An 18,443-nucleotide genomic window follows, 5' to 3' on the forward strand; every position below is an offset into this window, starting at 1 on the left:
GCTAGCTTAACTTTGGGCAAACAGTTCACTGAAGACCATTCAGATTTCCTCGGTACAAATTTCTTGGACTAATAGTAATAACTGGTAGTTGAGGTCAAAGCTCTGAAATGGTACGCTTTTCTCGCCCTTTCCTCCCTGAGTGGAAAACTCAGTCTACAAAGTTGTGTTTGCAATATTTAAGGTTTTATAGAAATGAGTTATTTCCTTTAGAGATAGTAAATACATTAATAAAATAATCTTGACAGAGGGCAAGGATGTTGCTGCAGAATTATGCACAGGAAAGCTGACTTGACAATGTAATTGAGCTTGAAAACCAAAACGTAATTGCCAAGGGTGGGAGCGAAACCTGCAGCCATTGTGCCAACACAACCTGAAGGTCTAGCTTCTCTAAAAGGCTGGAATTATTTTAAAGCAGCTTTTGATAGGAAACTGGAAGGGAAGGGGGAAGTCAACCTAGTCTAGTATGCAAAGCTGCTTTGTTGGGAGGGTGTTTTTTCACTGAACGTATAACTCTCGAGTGATACTGTATAAGCCATCTCTATGTTGATAGGTAGCGTGCTACATAATTTTTCCCCTTAAGCAGTAGCATTGTGGCCATCTTTATGGTCTGAGAGTATCAGTAAGGCTAAGTAAACAGGCAGAGGAAATCCAGAAAGCCGTCTGATTTTTTTCCTGCAGCCTGAGAAGCACTTGTGTTGCTTCTCACCTGCAGATGTGCATCACTAGCTGCTGGCTGGGTAAGCAGCTGTTTTTTTCCAAAACTGCATCACCTAGAGACACATCTGCATGGTCTGATGTGTTGTGGTGTTGTGTGAGCCCCTGCCTGGTCTTTTGAAACAGTAGCAGGGAGGGCATGCACCTCTGTTTCTTTGCCCATGTGTGAGCCCTCAGAGGATACAGAGGAAATAAGTGAGTGTGTCTTGTTGAGGGCTGAATCATGCAGTTGGAACAGAAAATACTATTGGAGGACTAAGGTGGTTTAGTTTTCCAAAAAGCGTCTGATAAACAAGGCTTCTCTGGAAACACATCTCTGGAGCTGCATGCATTGCCATCCCTGGGGGAACTATTGCAATTCCTTGGAATTCTTCTCCAGCCTTTCAGGAGCCACCCAGAGAAAAGGGTTTGCCGGTTCCACAGTGCCTGATGGTAGGGTTGCTCTTTGTTCTGCTTTTCAAAGTGTGGATGTTGAGATGATGATAACGACGCCTTTCATAAGCAGGTGCCCATGCTTCACTGTAGGCACTCTTATTTAGCTATCTTGGAAATAACTTTCTAGGCTAATAAATGTTGTATTGAAACAAAAGGTTTGCTAGTTGGGTATGCCAGTTTCATACCACTTCATTCTCCATGAGCACAACGCCTTTATGATTTTAGCTAAATATTTAATTCTTTTTTTTTTTTTTTAAAAAAAAAAAACAAATAGAAAGTGTCACTTTAAATACTTCATTGTATCCTTTTGCATAGTAAGGGAGCTTATGAAGGTAATTTAGGTTCTAGCTGATGCTCTGTGACCTCTCCATTATGCATTTACCAGTCAACTGACACTTTTCTCAAATATTTACTCTGATATTTCACTGCAGTTGCCCTCTCCTCCTCCATTCCCTCACCATCTCCCTTCCATGAAGGTATCGCGCATATTTCAGTTACCCTCTATTTAGATAGCAACAGTCCCTTCCAGTACAAACAGTCAGCCAGTCATTAAACAATGAGGAAGACCAGGAGTGGAGGAGGTTATGGGTGGGACCAGGAGTGTGCAAGCACGATTTTGCAGAAGACTTCCTGCTGACGAGAAAAGGACGCTTTCAGTTGGTGTCAGGGTGTCATTCGGTAGTGCCGAGAGACACAAAATCGAGAGGAAATCACTGCTGCAGACATGAGAGCTGAATCTCACTTAAAATTATGTAGAGCCGTCCAAATGATTGTTGAAGGTAAGACACGTGAAACAAAACACTGGCACTTTAACCACGTTTTCCCACCTCCTCCTGTAGCAGAAGGTGATTCCAAGTGGCTGTGACTCATCCTCAGGAGGTCCCTGCGTTTTTTTGTCTAATTACAGGAAGAGTTTAGTGACAGTATCCTTAACAGACTATCTATAGCTTTTTTGAAGGCTCTGCTACGTGTTCTTTCTCTTATGTAATGTACAGCAGAGGGCTGTATTAATATTTTGCTGGGAACTCAAGACATGATCATTTTTTCTCCAAAAAAGATCAGAATAGTGCATTCCCTGTTGGGAATTCAGAAGTGTAGCTGAGTTACTGCAGTCCCTGTCCTGTACTTGTTCATGAGATTGAGATTGGATGTGCTGTCCTGGGAACTGCAGGGTTAAAAGTGCATTAAAAAGAAAAGGGAAAAAATTGTTAATGGAAACCATTTGACTACTGCGGTGTCTAAGGGTTTCATAGCTCTACAGGTAAAAGGCATGGACATGATAAGTAGTGTCGGAGGATGCTTGTTTAAACAAAGAACAAGAACTCAATATATTAGCATATTTTTGCTGTGTTTAGTTTTGCAACAATTTAATTTCTAGATCTTGTAAATAAAATGTAGAAAGAAATGAGCTGGGATGTGCATTAAGAAGGTGGTGAGAACTGTCAGGATTGTGGAGTCCATGAGTCAAATTGTACGTTTCTAATGGGACGTGGGATCCTGGATAGCTCAGCTTCTGACCAATTCATTATTTTCTACTTGGGTCACCTTTCAGGTTAGACTTCACATGCACAGGTGATAAAGGGGCATGTATTGCTTCCCTTGCAGCTGCCTTTAGCCTTTTCAGTTTGTAAAACCCTAAAATTTTCCATGGGAGGTACAGCTCCTTGCATGGTGGATGTGACCCTACTGAGAACAGTTTCCTTCTTTACCTTTTGTTGACCTACTAGAGATAATGAACCACAGGCCTTTGGAGATCTGTAAACCAGAAGTAAAAACCACCGTAAGCGCAAGAACAATATGCAACAGAAACATGCTATTGCCATTACTTAAAGCAGTTCTGAAAACCACAACTGAACAGAGATGTCCTGTTTGTAGTACATGTCAGTTTGGCCACGTTTCCAGTCATTTAGCAGACTGATTATTTTCCAGGTGCCAACTTTGTATTTGAAATCGGCTGATGATCTTTCATTTCTAGCTCTCAGGGCTGCCCCTGGTTAAAGTGGTCATTAAAGGGTGGCATTTTAGTTTAGCATAGATTGTGTCTGGCTTGGTCTGAAATCCTTACATCCAACCCTTGCTCCGCTCTCTGGTTTATCAGCATTTGATACATTTCATGGCATGTGACATGGCTGATTTATTGAAAGAGAACTGAAAATAGAGAGCAGCCTTGACTCAAGAACGGTTTGTGGATGCAGTTTTGTTTTCTGTCACATCATCGTTGCTATGGTGACTGAGCAAAGATCTGTTTAGCAGTCACTAGATGTTTCATGTTCTGGGCAAAAGTTAGGGATTTTCCACTATTCCTCTAACAGTTGTTTTACAGCAGTACATGTGTGTATAGTCTTCCGCAGTAAGTCCTTGCTACTCTTGTTACTTATTGCTGCTTCTGTGAGAAAGGTGTGTACCTGCTGCATTTTGGCTGTGGTGTCCCTTCCTTCCTGAAGTAATTTCAAGGAAGGTGGTTAAACAACCTACCCGTCTTGTCAAGGTTATCGACTGTTTCCTCCCCAGGAGGGATGTTGTGGAGTGCAGTGATAAATGCAAAGGGATGGAGAAACATGAACTCTGCTAAGGAACGGTCCTTCTTATGAATCAGTGATGCAGTTTTGGAGGAGGAGGAGGAGGATGTGTTTGGAGCTGATTCACATGGTTGGAGTCAGGAAGTCCGAGCTCTTTTCCCACATCTCTCAGGCTTTCCATGTCACCGAAGGCATGATCAAGAGCATGATGCAGCTACAACCTTAACTGAGATTTTTTTCTTCTAGGTTGGTAAGTGGGGGATAGTAATTCTTCTCTTCAAGTTCCCCGTGTTTATTGGGAGGAGTTGAAGGCTTGGAGAATTGCACTCCACCTGGCAGGCGAGTCGGGCCGCTGTCTGTGAAAGTCTCGCTGTGTCTGGCAGGTTGCGTCAAACGCAGCTCCTTCCCCTCCTGCTCCCGATCGCTGGCCTGGGAGCAGCCGTCCTGCCCGTGGAGGGCAGATTCAGGCAGATTTGCCACCAGGCAAAAAAATCAGGCAGATTGGGCCACCATCTCGGTGGCAAGCTGTGGTCAGCCTCCAGCTCTGCAGTGGGGCAGGCGCACCTTGCAGCACGGTCTCATCCCTGTTAGCAGAGGTTTGAAAGCAGGAGACAAGGCTTCTTATATAGACTTGACCTCAGAGAGAGCTTTTTGGACACCAGTGCCGCATCCAGTTAAGCGTTCAGCGCTACTGGAAGTCTGGGTGGAGTTTGCTTTGTCATGCTGAGCTAGCCAGAGAAGGGTGCCTTTCTTATGGGCTACTTAGACAGGGTCAGCTTGATGATGGATATCTTCAGAAAGTCTTCAAGATACGTGTCTTATGTTACTCCCAAAAGTTCAAATAGTTCTGTGGGTAAAATAAACTGAACGCTCATAAGTGCTCCTTCAGCTGGGTTTGACAGTAAAAGAGAAAGATCTCATTAAAAGAAAAAAAAATTTCTATATGCATTTCAGCTAACATAATTAATAACTTTTTCCTGCTTATTTGACTTTCCTGTCATGGTGCATATTCCGTAATATGATCTTATTTTTTCTTCTTCTTAATGATGGATTTCTGTGCTGTGCTTTAAACTTATTTCAAAACTGAATTAATTTGAAGTTCTTCCCTCTGCTGGTGTCTGCTGCACCAATTTTGCAGATTTTGTAGCTCATATGTCTTAATGTTGAGACCAGTTTTTTCTTGTGAGCTCTTTGATGAACAGTTTTGGCCCGTCCATTTTCTATAGCTCCACAGGGTACTTCAGCCCCACTGCAGATTGGAAGGATTTTTTTCTGCATGGTCTGGGGTAATCTGTTTCTTACTGATTACTCTGACATTTTTATCAGTTTTGTAAGATTAATTAATGCAACAGCCTCCAGTCCCAGTTGTCTACAATATTTAGAGGAGAGAAGGAGATTTATGCACATTTTTGCTGCAAAGCTAGATTTGGTTGAATTTCTGTTGAATTTGAGTTAGATTCCCAGCTGGTGTAAATCAGTGAAGTTCCAGTGAAGTCTTGGGGATGATCAGCTCAACTGAGGATCTGTCCTTTCTTAATTAAATCATGTCACTTACTGAAGTTGAGCTGTTTTGCATTGAGCCTATGACAGTTGCTGCTGTATTTTTGTGTAGAGAAACACAGGATATACTATCTTTTATCTCTGTGTAGCTATAAAGACAGACAGGTGTGTGTGTACATTTATACGCACACACACACGCAGATGTTTATACACACAGTCACCCACACACAAATAAATGTAGTAGGAAAACCCCTCCCTCTTTTCCCTATCGTTAATTATGCACTAGTACACTCTAGGCTTCAGCTGACATGGATGGGTAGAGTCTCACTGAAGATTTGGGCCACTGTGTCCAAATTTGTTTCCATGTATCAAAAAGCTCCCAAAACAAACAAAACCCTACCAAGCAGTGCGAGCAAACTTGGAGACACTTGGGAACAAAGCAGCTCCAAGCAGAAATAATTTAGATTTGCCCCGCCGAGAGGTCCCTTCTCCACAGGTCCCTGGGTTAAGCACCCTTTTCACCCAATGTAGTCCTACTCCCGATGCATAGAACAAGTGGGGTCTCTTCTTATGGTCCAACACATGAAGCCTCCTACCTACCGGGAGGAGAGGGAAGGGGATGGTGATGATGGACAGGCCAGGGGTCTGGGAAGTGTGATGGCTTAGATGAGAATATTGCTCCAAGGAAGCTCAGGAATTCCTTTGTGCAGCTTTGGGGCAGAGTTGGGTGTCTCCCCGCTGTTAGTCTTTCTGTCTGTTTTCTTACCACCTTAATCTCAGTCAGATTAACATTGACTTTAAACTCTTTCAAGTCATTATCACAAGTGAGCATGGCAGTAAATCCTTCCATATCAAGAGTGAGACAAATTGTACTGTGCTGCATGTTATGGCTTAGTACTACTAATTGCTTAACTTGATAAATGTCTTCTGATAGGTTATATAGTTAATGAACAAAGATGTTAATTGCTCTTATCTGAAATAGCTACATTTGCAGGGGCGTTCACTGGAGCCATGGATGTCTCCTAACCGAGATTTATTTCAAATCATCCATTGTTTTCAGCAGTTTGAGTCCATTACTCTTCAGTGTGCCAACTAAATAGTCTCCACCCCCATCAAAGTTTTGAGAGCAATCAACTCGTCCTACATGTTATTCAGCAGGACTGGGTCTTATTTGCATATGGAAAACTTACATGTAATACAATATGTTCATCATTCTGGGCTACAGCAGCATGGCTCATTCTTAAGAGCAGCCAAGAGAGAAATAAGCACCTGACAGTGGAAGAGCAAGGGTCTGGAATAGCCCTGTTTCCCCCACCATCTGGAGTAGTTAATTGGGAAAATCATTCTTCATTGTTGTTGTGTTGGTGGGAGTTGTCAGTCTAAATATGTTTTAATGCAAATAACCGTCTCTATTTGTAGAATTCATCTTTTCTAGACGCTTTCTTTGGAAAATATGCAGCTGAAGATTTAGTACATTATTATATGAGTAAGTGCATACAAGCCTCATATTAACAATGGATGTCATGTTTATTCTTCCCCTTTTAGAATCTCCCATGAAAACAAGTGGGCAGATTTTTGCATTATTGAGTAGTCTGCTGCTGCCGACTTTTCCCAGAAATGCTAAGAGAAAACTGGCCCTACATGTGAGCTTATATGTTCTTCCAGTTTTGGGAGCACTGTATGCCCCTAAGATTTGATTTATTGTAGGTTTTGGTGTGTGGCTATTCTGGTACAAAGTTGTTTCAAAGCTGTATGATTAATAAATCTTTATGGAACTGAAAAAAGACAAAGTTCTCACTGAGGTTAAAACATACCTGATTTCCCAACGGAGAAGTTGCATGTTTCGTTAGGAGGCTAAAGGCTAATGTGAAGAGAAGAATGTTTCCTTGACTTAGGGTTTTTGTTTGTTGCAATAAATTCCATTTTCATTTATGAATCCCTTACAGTTTTTCAGAACATGTTCAACAGCAAACAGCCAGAAGTTAAAACTCTAACTGTAAATCTGTAAGCTGACATACATAGATTCTCTGGCCAAAGTTTCCCAAGTCAGGATTAATTTTGTACAGTAAATGAGAAAAGTGCATTATCTTGCTTCGTTTGATAGATTTCAGACTTTGCCAAGAAATATAAATCTCCTTTCAAAAATGACAGCTATAAAAATAAGAATTATTATTTTCTTAAATAAAGGCATTTTCAACTGAACTTTGATGTATTACTGCTCAAAGATGCCATGGCTTTAAACTGTCTCATACCAATAACTAGACGGAAATACTCAGGTCCTCACTGCTCACTCCCTTCCCCATGATAAGCTGCCCCCTAAGTTATGTTAACATACTAGTTTCTGTTTCACATTAGAAATGGGGCCGAAGGAGCTAAAAAGTAATCTGGCAAAAGCTGGATGGGTTCCCTGGTCTGCCTGATGCCACAGCCAGACACATGCTTGTATGGGCAGAGGCAAAGCGGGTGGATGGAGGTGGGAATGCTGCTTAAGACTAGTATTGATGCCAGATGCTTCATGGTGACCCGCTGAGGATCGGTGTCATTTAGGTATTTTCAAATCTCTGAATCCACGTTTCTGGTCTTGCGTGTTGTTCTAATTTGAATTTCCCATGGGGCGACCGAGGGGTGAGGATGCAGCTTCTGGGGGTGCGTGCAGGCGAGGCCAGCTGCAACATGAGAACGTGCAACACCTGCGCTGCTTATTTATCGACCGCAATGATTCACTGTGATCGACGTTTGCGTACCTGAATGCCAAAATAGCCTGTGTTTTAAGAGGAACCAGTGACTCAGGCTGCGGTTTTACCTCAGGCCATTTCCTGATAAATGGCTGAACTGTGCTTGGTCTTGTGAAAACAGAACCGGGGAACACTGTCCTCACGTCTGTGTGTGTGCAGGGATTAGGGAAAGGACATCTTTGTGTGGGGCTGACCTTCACCTTATTAGTGCCATGGTCCGTCTGTGAGGAGCACCACAGTTTGGGGAGCTCCGGGAAGCCTCACGTCGGAGGAGAGCTCTGTTTCAGTGCTTCCTCGGAGCACTTCTGCACAGCCCTCATGTGGGAGCGTGGTCTTCAGTGTTTGACAGCATCTAGAAGCACAATTTCAGGGAGCTCTGTGGAGCGATAAATCACTTTGCTTTAGACTCTCTCAATGGCAAAACAGAGGTGAAGCTGCCTGTAGCTGGTGTTTTCAGAATTGAAAATATTTCACTTCCTAGAACATCGTGTTTTTAATGAAAACAGAAGCAATACATATAACATTGCTTATAGGGATGAAAGTAGATTTGGGCTATTCATTTTTTGAGTAAGATAGCAAACAACTGTAGTTAAAGGTACAGTGTGTGTGGTATGGCTGGATAGAACGTATGGAAGCGGGATCATATGAGTGCTATATAAACTACCTCGCTGGCATAATGCTTTCATTTGGAGAGATTAACCATCTGTGTAATTCCGTGTTATGGTTTAGGTAGTCTTCCCATCCTTTGCAGACTGCAGAACTCTCTGTTCCTCCATTCTCCTTAACGAAAAGGACTGTCCTATGAGAAGAAGTTACGCCTGAGATGAAATCACATGTCTGTGCTTACAGAGCTGTGATTGAACCGGATCAGTTACCTTTAATGCTGTTTAAATGGATGGTTTAAGATATAGAAGAGGCTTCTCTTGGGAACAGATTCTGTGAGAATTCTTCAAATCCTCTTTGAAGTTAATGGAGGGTATTAAGGGCAGTCAGCACCTTCTTTAGAGAGAAATTTAAATTCCTGTGATTAATTTCATTTTATATTTGCATCGGCTGGTTCTGGATTTCTCCCTTCTCCAGTCTTTCAGAGCATGTTTTTGATAACTTTGCCTCCTGAGCATACTAGATTTTATGCTGGCTGTTTTCATATTTTTCCCTGAGTGTTGTAATGCTGATTACCGAAGAATCTTGGGCCTTTGGCTTCCTGTGAGAACGAGATAATTACTCTCCAGTAGGCAACGCATGACGTACAGTATCAGCGTTAAGCCACTGGGATTCCAGTCGCTAGTGTAGACCAATATTGTGGGTAAATGAATAAGCAGAAGTTTATCATACTTCCTGCATAACAAGGTTTTCGTTAAAGAGACAGCAAAAATTGTTTTCAGTGAGGGCTAGTGTAAAATGAATGCTGCCGCAACCGACGTTACTGAAGAATATATTAGAGTTCAGTTCCCTGGCTTGCTGGGTTTTTCTTGCTGAAAAGGCAGCTGACTTTTTGTAGCAGCAAAGGTGGATGACAGGGCCGTCGCTGCATTTTGGCAGATGACGTTTACGGCCTTATGAACATCTATGAAGTGTATAACTTCAAAGTACGATTTCCAAATGCACCACCTACTTAACTTCTGGAAGAAAGTTGTACCAAGAAGAAGTAGAAACGTTCCAAATGCAATTTGCTTATTTCACACTCGCCCCCAGGAATCCTGTGTTGTGATTTTAAGAGTTAGCCCTGTTTGACCCTGAAATAGATGTGGTTTCTCCCTTGCCTTCTTTATTTCAAGACTGTCAGTTAAAAATAACTTATGTATTGGGCACAGTGGGAGTAAGTTTGAGAAGTTTAAGTTATATGTAAACCGGTAACAGTGAGAAAATAATTCATAAATGTAATGAGCTCTGTTCTCTAGCAAGACATGGCTAACCCGAGGGTTTATCCAAGTGGTGGGATTAATCAGCATTTTTGTATGAAAATAGTTTCTCTTCCATAGCAATACTGATCAGTTTGCTTACACTATAGCAAAGCAAAATAAATGACATCTTTGAGGGCCTCTGTTAAATACTCAAATTACTTAAAGAACATAAAGACTTGCATAAAGTACGGTGTATGTATGCATACTCGATAGATACACAGCTGTATCTCTGTGTATTACATTCAGGATGTAATTTTACGTGTGCTTGCGTATATACATTTATATTTCAGCTTATCTCAGAGCTAATTGTACTTCTGTAATGCCTAAGGATTATGGGGATACTAATAAGGAGTTTCATGTTTAACTTTATTTCCTTGCTACTATCAATTTGTGTTGTACATGCAATTGCAAAGCACAGTTACTTACTTATGTTTTAATTGTGACTTTCACTTTAAACTGGGCATCAGCAGTCTGTGCAGGAAACCAATACTTACGTATAGGCTGAGATGAGTAGGTTGGTTGCTCTGCTTTTGCTTGAGCCTAAAAGCTGAGGGCTGAATCTTTGGAGCCCCAAGAACCACTGTCAAATGTAGCAGTCTAGATTTTGATGATGTGCTTGATCAACCTTGCAGCCAGCGAGAAGAACAAGACTGCCTGCAATAAAACTACCTTAATATAGCGCACTGCTCTTCTGCCTGTATGATTGAGATGCTGCTTTGTACACTGATAGCACGCGCATGGCCAGACCCCTTCGTAGCTCCGTTCAGCTTGAGATTAGCTTCCATTGGTTTTGAGTCCAGAACAAATGCAGTTTGACATCTTTGTATTTCAGGCACCTAGATCTGGCCTGTTTTTGTTTTTATGTGGGTGATGTGAACAAGTTGGATGAAGGTGGCTGGATGGATCTCTCTGAATGGCCTGTATAGGAATTTTGCTTTCCAGTTAGATATTGTGCAGATATTTTCAACACCAAGTGTAATTTTGATAGTGCTGTTCTTACTTTGAAATTGTGACACTTCTGATGACTAAGTAAACATTTTTTTTCCCTCTTCTTTGTTTTCTTACAGCCAACTGGGTACATGGAAAACTCCATTTCCTACAGTGCTATTGAAGATGTTCAACTGCTCTCCTGGGAGAATGCCCCTAAGTACTGTTTACAGCTCACAATCCCGGGGGGTACTGTCTTACTGCAGGTACAGTAAACACAGAAGTACAATTTTCTTTCTCTCTTACTATGAATCTTCTTTAACTTCTGTTTGCTATGCATGAAATCTTAATTAGATGGACTCAGAAAAGGCAGAGAATTCAGTGCTGTCAAATTATCTAACCACCAGAAAATTTGCTCAGGATGATAGCTCTGAAACTCTTCATGTTGTTTGACAGTCAGAATGGAAATTTTGGGCCATAGTGATTAAATCTTCTTGCTGATTTTGTGCATCAAAGTAGTGCTCTGTGGAAAGGCATATTGATGTGGGCCTGGAACAATTGTATTTTTACGTATAGTCCTATTTGTGCATGAAACAAGTTAAAAATTTCATCCTTCAATTCGTATAGGAAACCCATAACTTGCACTGGAACTGATAGATATCTTTTTTTAAAAGATACTCTATCTTCACTGGAAGATTTCAGTATATTTGTATGGATATCTACATATGGTAGTTCTCCAAGTGTTGTTTTCAAACAGAAGACAGTGTGTTTACATTGTTCCAGATTTTTTCATCCACTTGGGAGGCTTCGTAGGACTCCTTAGGTCTTTGCAAGTTTTAGTGACAGAAAAGCACTCCACAGCACTGAGCTTTGGACCTACTTTAGAGCAGGAAAAGAAAAGCAACTGAAAACCCAGCTGCTTGGCCCCCCAAAGAACTTTGAACAGTCATAACTTGAAAAAGACTGAATTGCCTCTGACTTAACTCTTACCATAGTTCTCAACATTGTTTCAAAGACAATTTGTTACCTGTTACCCTTTGGGAATTTACTTTTTCAGTTGAATATACAGCCATGTATATTATGTATATGCATTTCCGGCAGGTAGGACTGTAAACAGACTGGGTGAGAGTTTCTGCAGAAAATGTGAAGAAAAGATCAGTTTAAACTGTGGATAACTCATGAAAAATTAAAAAGGATATTTTTTCTTCAAAAAGCATGAACAGATTCAAAGGATTGATCATAATAGAGCTTGTGTGTTTGGGTGTGTACACACACACACTTCAACTGTACCACTTTTGCACAAAATGTAGTCCAACAGATAAAAAGATGGAAATGTACTGAACGATACACTAATGACTGTGATGACCGTGTCTGCTGGATCATTTGTCCATGAGAATCATGGTACGCAGTGCACTGATCCATGGTGCGCAGTCCAGCATTTAGAATAGAATAGACTGTTTCAGTTGGGAGGGACCTACAGTGGTCACCTAGTCCAACTGCCTGACCAGTTCGGGGCTGACCAAAAGTTAAAGCATGGTGTTAAGGGCATTGTCCAAATGTCTTTTAAATGCGGACAGGCTTGGGGCATCGACCACCTCTCTAGGAAGCCTGTTCCAGTGATTGACCACCCTCTCAGTAAAGAAATGCTTCCTAATGTCCAGTCTAAAGCTCCCCTGGCACAACTTTGAACCATTCCCACGCATCCTATCACTGGATACCAGGGAGAAGAGATCAGCACCTCCCTCTCCGCTTTTCAGGAAGTTGGAGAGAGCAATGAGGTAGCCCCTCAGCCTCTTTTTCTCCAAGCTAGACAAACCCAAAGTCCTTAGCTGCTCCTCATAGGGCATTCCTTCCAGAAGGAGTTTCATTATTTCTTGGTGGTGAATGGTTTGCTGAAGCCCCTGTAGGTCCACAAAGTATATGGCACCATCTGTATCCAGGGAGGGTTTGGTCAAAGCTCTTCTGAAATGGCTCTACCTGCAGATCATGAGAAAAATAACCCAAGTGGTATCACGCAGTAACCCAAGGCTAGATGCCAAGCTGGTCCATGTTTTCCATGCTATAGACTTCTGTAGAGATGTGGAACAGCAAAGTTGACTCTGAGTTGGGAAGCCAATATGACTAACACTAGGTCGTGCTAATATTAGGTCCAGCTAGGTCCAGCTCTCCTTTGCCTTCCTTTCAGATAGGCTGATGGGTCTGTCTGTATGCAGAGCTGTTAACCAGCAGCTCAGAGAACACAGTACTTGACTTCAGCCTTTCACATGGTTCCTGTGCTTGGGGTTTGGGCTGGTTTTGGAATGTCATAAAAATATTATGAGGTTGTGATGATTTTCAACATAGCAAATACATAGAATCATAGAATCATCAAGGTTGGAAAAGACCTTAAGGTCATCGAGTCCACCTGTTAACCTATCACTGCCAAGTCCATCTATACCATGTCCTCGAGCACCACATCTATCTGTTCTTTAAACACCTCTAGGGATGGAGACTCAACCACTTCCCTGGGCAGCCTGTTCCAATGCTTGACCACCCTTTCGGTGAAGAAGTTTTTCCTAATATCTAACCTAAACCTCCCCTGGCGCAGCTTGAGGCCATTCCCTCTCGTCCTATCACTCGTTACTAGGGAGAAGAGACCAACCCTCACCTTGCTACAACCTCCTTTCAGGTAGTTGTAGAGAGCAATAAGGTCTCCCCTCAGCCTCCTCTTCTCCAGGCTAAACAACCCCACCTACCTCAGCCCCTCCTCACCAGTCTTGTGCTCCGGACCCTTCACCAGCTTTGTTGCCCTTCTCTGGCCACGCTCCAGCACCTCGATGTCCTTCTTGTAGTGAGGGGCCCAAAACTGAACACAGTACTCAAGGTGCGGCCTCACCAGTGCCGAGTACAGGGGCACTATCACCTCCCTGGTCCTGCTGGCCACACTGTTCCTGATACAAGCCAGGATGCCATTGGCCCTCTTGGCCACCTGGGCATGCTGCTGGCTCATGTTCAGCCAGCTGTCAACCAACACCCCCAGGTCCTTTTCTGCCAGGCAGCTCTCCAGCCACTCCTCCCCAAGTCTGCAGCGTTGCATGGGGTTGTTGTGACCCAAGTGCAGGACCCGGCACTGAGCCTTGTTGAACCTCATACAGTTGGCTCCGGCCCATCGATCCAGCCTGGCCAGGTCCCTCTGCAGGGCCTTCCTACCCTCCAGCAGATCAACACTCCCACCCAACTTGGTGTCATCTGCAAACTTACTGAGGGTGCACTCGATCCCCTCATCCAGATCATCAATGAAGATATTAAACAGAACTGGCCCCAACACTGAGCCCTGGGGAACACCACTCGTGACCGGCCGCCAACTGGATTTGACTCCATTCACCACCACTTTTTGGGCCCAGCCATCCAGCCAGTTTTTAACCCAGTGCAGAGTGCACTTATCCAAGCCGTGAGCAGCCAGCTTCTCCAGGAGAATGCTGTGGGAAACAGTGTCAAAGGCCTTACTAAAGTCCAGGTAGACACCATCCACAGCCTTCCCCTCATCCACTAAGCGGGTCACCTTGTCATAGAAGGAGACCAGGTTAGTGAAGCAGGACCTCCCTTTCATAAACCCATGCTGGCTGAGCCTGATCCCCCGGTTGTCCCACACGTGCCACGTAATGGCACTCAAGATGATCTGCTCCATGACCTTTCCTGACACCGAGGTCAGGCTGACAGTTTCACTTTCACTCTGAAATGGTTAGAGGTGTACATGGAAACATTCATGGCCTCATCCTTTTTTGAGTATTTTTGGAGCTCCCTTTCATTTACTTCACTGGTGTAATCCTGGGCTTTGCAGCCCTGTAAAAGGGGGCTGCAGCTGTTCCCCCATTTTAAGCTGGAAGTAGCGCAGCTAAGTAAGTTTGGGATGACCTGGGACCATCCAGCTTTGTTGACTGTGGGTGCATAGGTGGCATTTGTGTGTCTTTTCACATGTGCTTGAAGCACAGGCACGTGTCCCATTGCACACGGAGCATACGTACATGCCTCTGCTCGGTGCCTAGCGAATTTCTGTGGCTCAAAATGCCTTAGTGATTTTAGGCGTTACCGGGGAGCGTAGGGAGTCTGAATTTCAGACAGGCTGCTGCAAGTCCACCCAAGTCCTGATTCTGTGGTTTGAAAAGCCTCTACTGTGCGTGACATTGGGGAAGGCAGGAAGACAAGCCATGGTTTCCCAACAGCTAGATTAAGGTCCTCATTATTGACGAAATCTTCCTTGCCTAATCTGTTAATTGAATTAATTAGAAAGAAACCCATTCGTCAAGTTGGATGATTTTGATTTTTTATTGTGATAATTTTTACTATGTTTTTTTCCATAAATTTCCTTAATGGTGCTAGCATTTGTGTTTATATCTGTTTCAACAGCTAGAATAGTTACATCTGCCTTTCCAAATTCTGTTTTTAAGTCTTTATTCTATAGGTTATTGTAACTGCCTTTACAGGCCTGCTTAATAGGAAACAAGATAAAGTTTGAACCCACAGCTCCCTGCTGAGTTTAAAGGAAATTGGTAGGGTGTGCAGACTGTAATCTGGAGCAGCCTGCCATTCGTTTCTTTAAAATAAAAAAAATAATTTAAAAAAAAAAACCACAAATCAAACACACAAATAATTACATTTGTGAGAAAGTAGCATCTTAGTGTGGATTCTTTGGTATTTTCTTCGAAAAGATGAGTGTCTTTATGTAACCTCAAGAACTGATAAAGAAGTGGAGTGAGCTGGGCTTCTGTTGTGTTTATTGCTGACTGGCTGAGCAGACTGGATCAGATTACATTACAACTCTATGGGAATTTCAACATAATTGAAAATACAAACTTTAAAAGTGTTTTTAGTATGACTCGGTCCTTGGTAGTGTCTTGATTCATCAAATGTGGGCAGATCGGAGGGAGTATAAAAATAGATTTCCCTTATACAGTTGTAATGTGCATTAACAAATTCAAAACAGTACTAAAAATTATGTTTACTATACTTAAGAAATCAAGATGCAAAGCCAGGATTTATCACGTAGTTGAGTTCAGGAGAAATTCTCTGGTATATGTGACAAAGAGTCTAAGTATCCAAAAGATACTTAGACTGAGGTGCTGGGAAGCGGAGATGCTGAGAAATTAGCCCTTGCATACTTCAGTTATTTCCAGGAGACTTCAGTACACTTATGGGAAATTGGGATTTCGATCTTTTATAAAATCATTCTGCCCTGCTAGCCTGAGCAGCAGCATGCTCTGATGTAATGTCCTGCTCTGGTATCAGGAAGTGTACCATAGTGGAAAAAGTCAAACAAGTCCAAAACGTGTTCCCAGTACTGTTTCTTCTGAAGTACACTTTTGGTGAAGACTGGATCTAAATGAGGTTTATATATATAGAAAAATGGTAAATGAACTGTTTTGACTACCCCCCCCCCCCAATTTATTTCATATTTCTGATTAATTCCAATTTTATATTTTGATATATTTTTTTGCACATGCTGTATTGTAAATTCTTTAATACTATGTGATACTATTGACATGGTTTGACATAAAACGAAGCATTTTAGTAGTTCTGAATCACAGGCTTCCCTGATTTTTTCATTTTGCAGAAAAATTTAAAATTCCAGTTTCTGCTTCACTGATTTGAAGCAGAAGCAAATTTCGGACAACTGGCATTTCCCTCAGATAGAAATTCATTTCCAGCAGTCCTTGTGGGAGGATGTCAGCATGTGGTGTTAGAGCATCCTTCGTGTATTTGTCTGTGTTAGGCATGACAAATGCCACAAGAGAGTCTGAGTCCATGTTCAAGTTCTTATCCCTGCTTTCCGCTGTCACCAAGGTCTATTTCTGGCTTATTACTGCACAGTAATGAGTCAGAGAAGGAAGAATGCCATTACCTTTCCTTACATCATCCTGATGTCCTCCCATAGCAATACTGACCCATCCCAACCTATTTTAACACATAAAATCTGACAGGCAGTGCCGGAGGTGATGCAGCTCCTCTTAGGAAATCGGATCACGATAACAGGACGTGTCCACCTGGGTTTCAGAGGAGGATTTGGTTCTCAGGCAGCAAACAACTTAATCTGGGCTGGGATCGCGTCGGAAAGTCGTCTGCGTGTGTGTGTGCTTCCCGCTCGGCATTTGTTGTATAAGCACAACTGTCTGAGCACAGGCGTGTTTCCCCACCCGGCGTTTGGGGGTTCTCATCGTCTCTTGTGGGAGTCATGGACAGTCAGTTTTCTAGACATGCTGGTGGCTTGTGCTTTCTTTCCTCCTGCCAGACGTTGTGGTCCCTGGTCCTTCTGATGAGCAGCAATTGGCTCTCGCGGATTTTTTTTTTTTTTTTTTTCTTTCCTACAATTGGGATAGCAGGTATGAAAGAAGGTGTTGCTGAAGGTGGCTCGTAAGCCACAAGCTCTTTAGGCCAGGAAATAGGAGCCAAATCTAGCCTTTGAAGAAGCGTGAGCTCGTTAGTAATAGCTGGGCCTCCTTGGGCTGGACTAAACTTCTGCGCTTCTGCTTTCCATCTGCAAAGCACAATGTGTGATTATGGTGGTGTGTGGATGATCATGAAGAGGATGCTGCTATTGATAGTGAAATAACTGGAATAACTTTTTGAAAGAGACTGAAAACAATTTAGAGTATAATTTCACAAGCTGCTTAGCACCAAATCTAGAAAGAGTCCCAGGAAAAAGGCTTTGGTATTTCAGTCATGACAGTACTGCCTGCTTTCCCGTGGTGTCCGTCCTTTCGGATGGGTCCTAAATGCCTCAGAGCTGCCACTTCCATCCCTACCGCTAGCACTGTTTCATTCATTTCTTGGCAATCAAGCGTAGTCAGAAGGAAAAACAAACAGAACAGGAAGCCTTGACAAGCACAGCAGTCACACGTTCAGCTCGGCGCTTGAGCACGCTGTTTTTGCCAGGGAGTCCCCACAGTAAATGTTTCCACTGGATTTTTAGTAACGTTTTATTTTACTCTCCTCAGAGAACCTGCCTTTTGTTTTAAGTGTGAGTTCAGCCAATGTTGCTGGTATGGAGAGGTCATGCAAGGACCAGAATCCAGCAGAGATGGGGAGTATTTTCAGGAGGAACGCAGCATTTCTAGCAATTACCAGCAACTCTGCACCTTGAGTTAAGCCAGAAGAGGGGCAGGTTTCACTTGCAGGCCTGCCCGTGTTGTGGAGGTGCGAGGCTGGGGTGTGCATCAGCCGTACCAAGGTTTTGTGCAGTCTGGATGAGGCAGCAGCGCGCGTGCCACGGGGGTTCGACTTCCTGCAGCCCTGAGCCGCGCCGCTGTTCCCGTGGCTGATGATAAATTGGTACAGAGAAGCCTGCAATATTTTTCTCGTCCTAGTAATGAATATCAGCTGGAGGAAAGCATAACAAAACCCCATCCTGCTGACCAGAGAGCAACTGAGGGAGAGAAAGAGAAACATAGAATAAAACCAGGAAGAGTTAAAAACAGAATCTGGATCATCAAATCCCGCCTATTGCCTCATCTTTTCACAGGGCAAAACCCCTTAGGAGGGCATGTATGAAGGATGCTGTTGTAAGGAAAAATCTGGGAACTTTTTGCTATGTGGACAAGCCTGTTCTTGTATTCTTCTGAGTAAGGCGCATACCAGTAAAAAGGGATGGCATAGTGCTAACTTACCGTTAAAGGAACTCGGTAGCATGGCATGGGCAGTGTGGTGGAAATGACAAATTTTCTGCTGATGCTTGT

The 18,443-nt window shown here is 42.9% G+C and overlaps 1 protein-coding gene across 1 annotated transcript in view; it reads left to right on the top strand.

Annotated features, from left to right (window-relative positions):
• The window catches only part of CMIP (c-Maf inducing protein), a gene marked incomplete at its 5' end in the record, with an annotated part of 139,797 nt that overhangs the window by 61,339 nt on the left and 60,015 nt on the right, over positions 1 to 18,443 (top strand). Inside the window, one exon of the mRNA XM_082319830.1 lies at positions 10,875 to 11,000. Within this exon, the coding sequence (XP_082175956.1) occupies positions 10,875 to 11,000 (126 nt within the window). The remainder of the gene's footprint in view (positions 1 to 10,874; positions 11,001 to 18,443) is intronic.

Source organism: Platalea leucorodia, assembly GCF_965183815.1.
Source record: "Platalea leucorodia genome assembly, chromosome: 8".
In the NCBI taxonomy this organism is placed as follows: Eukaryota; Metazoa; Chordata; class Aves; order Pelecaniformes; family Threskiornithidae; genus Platalea; species Platalea leucorodia.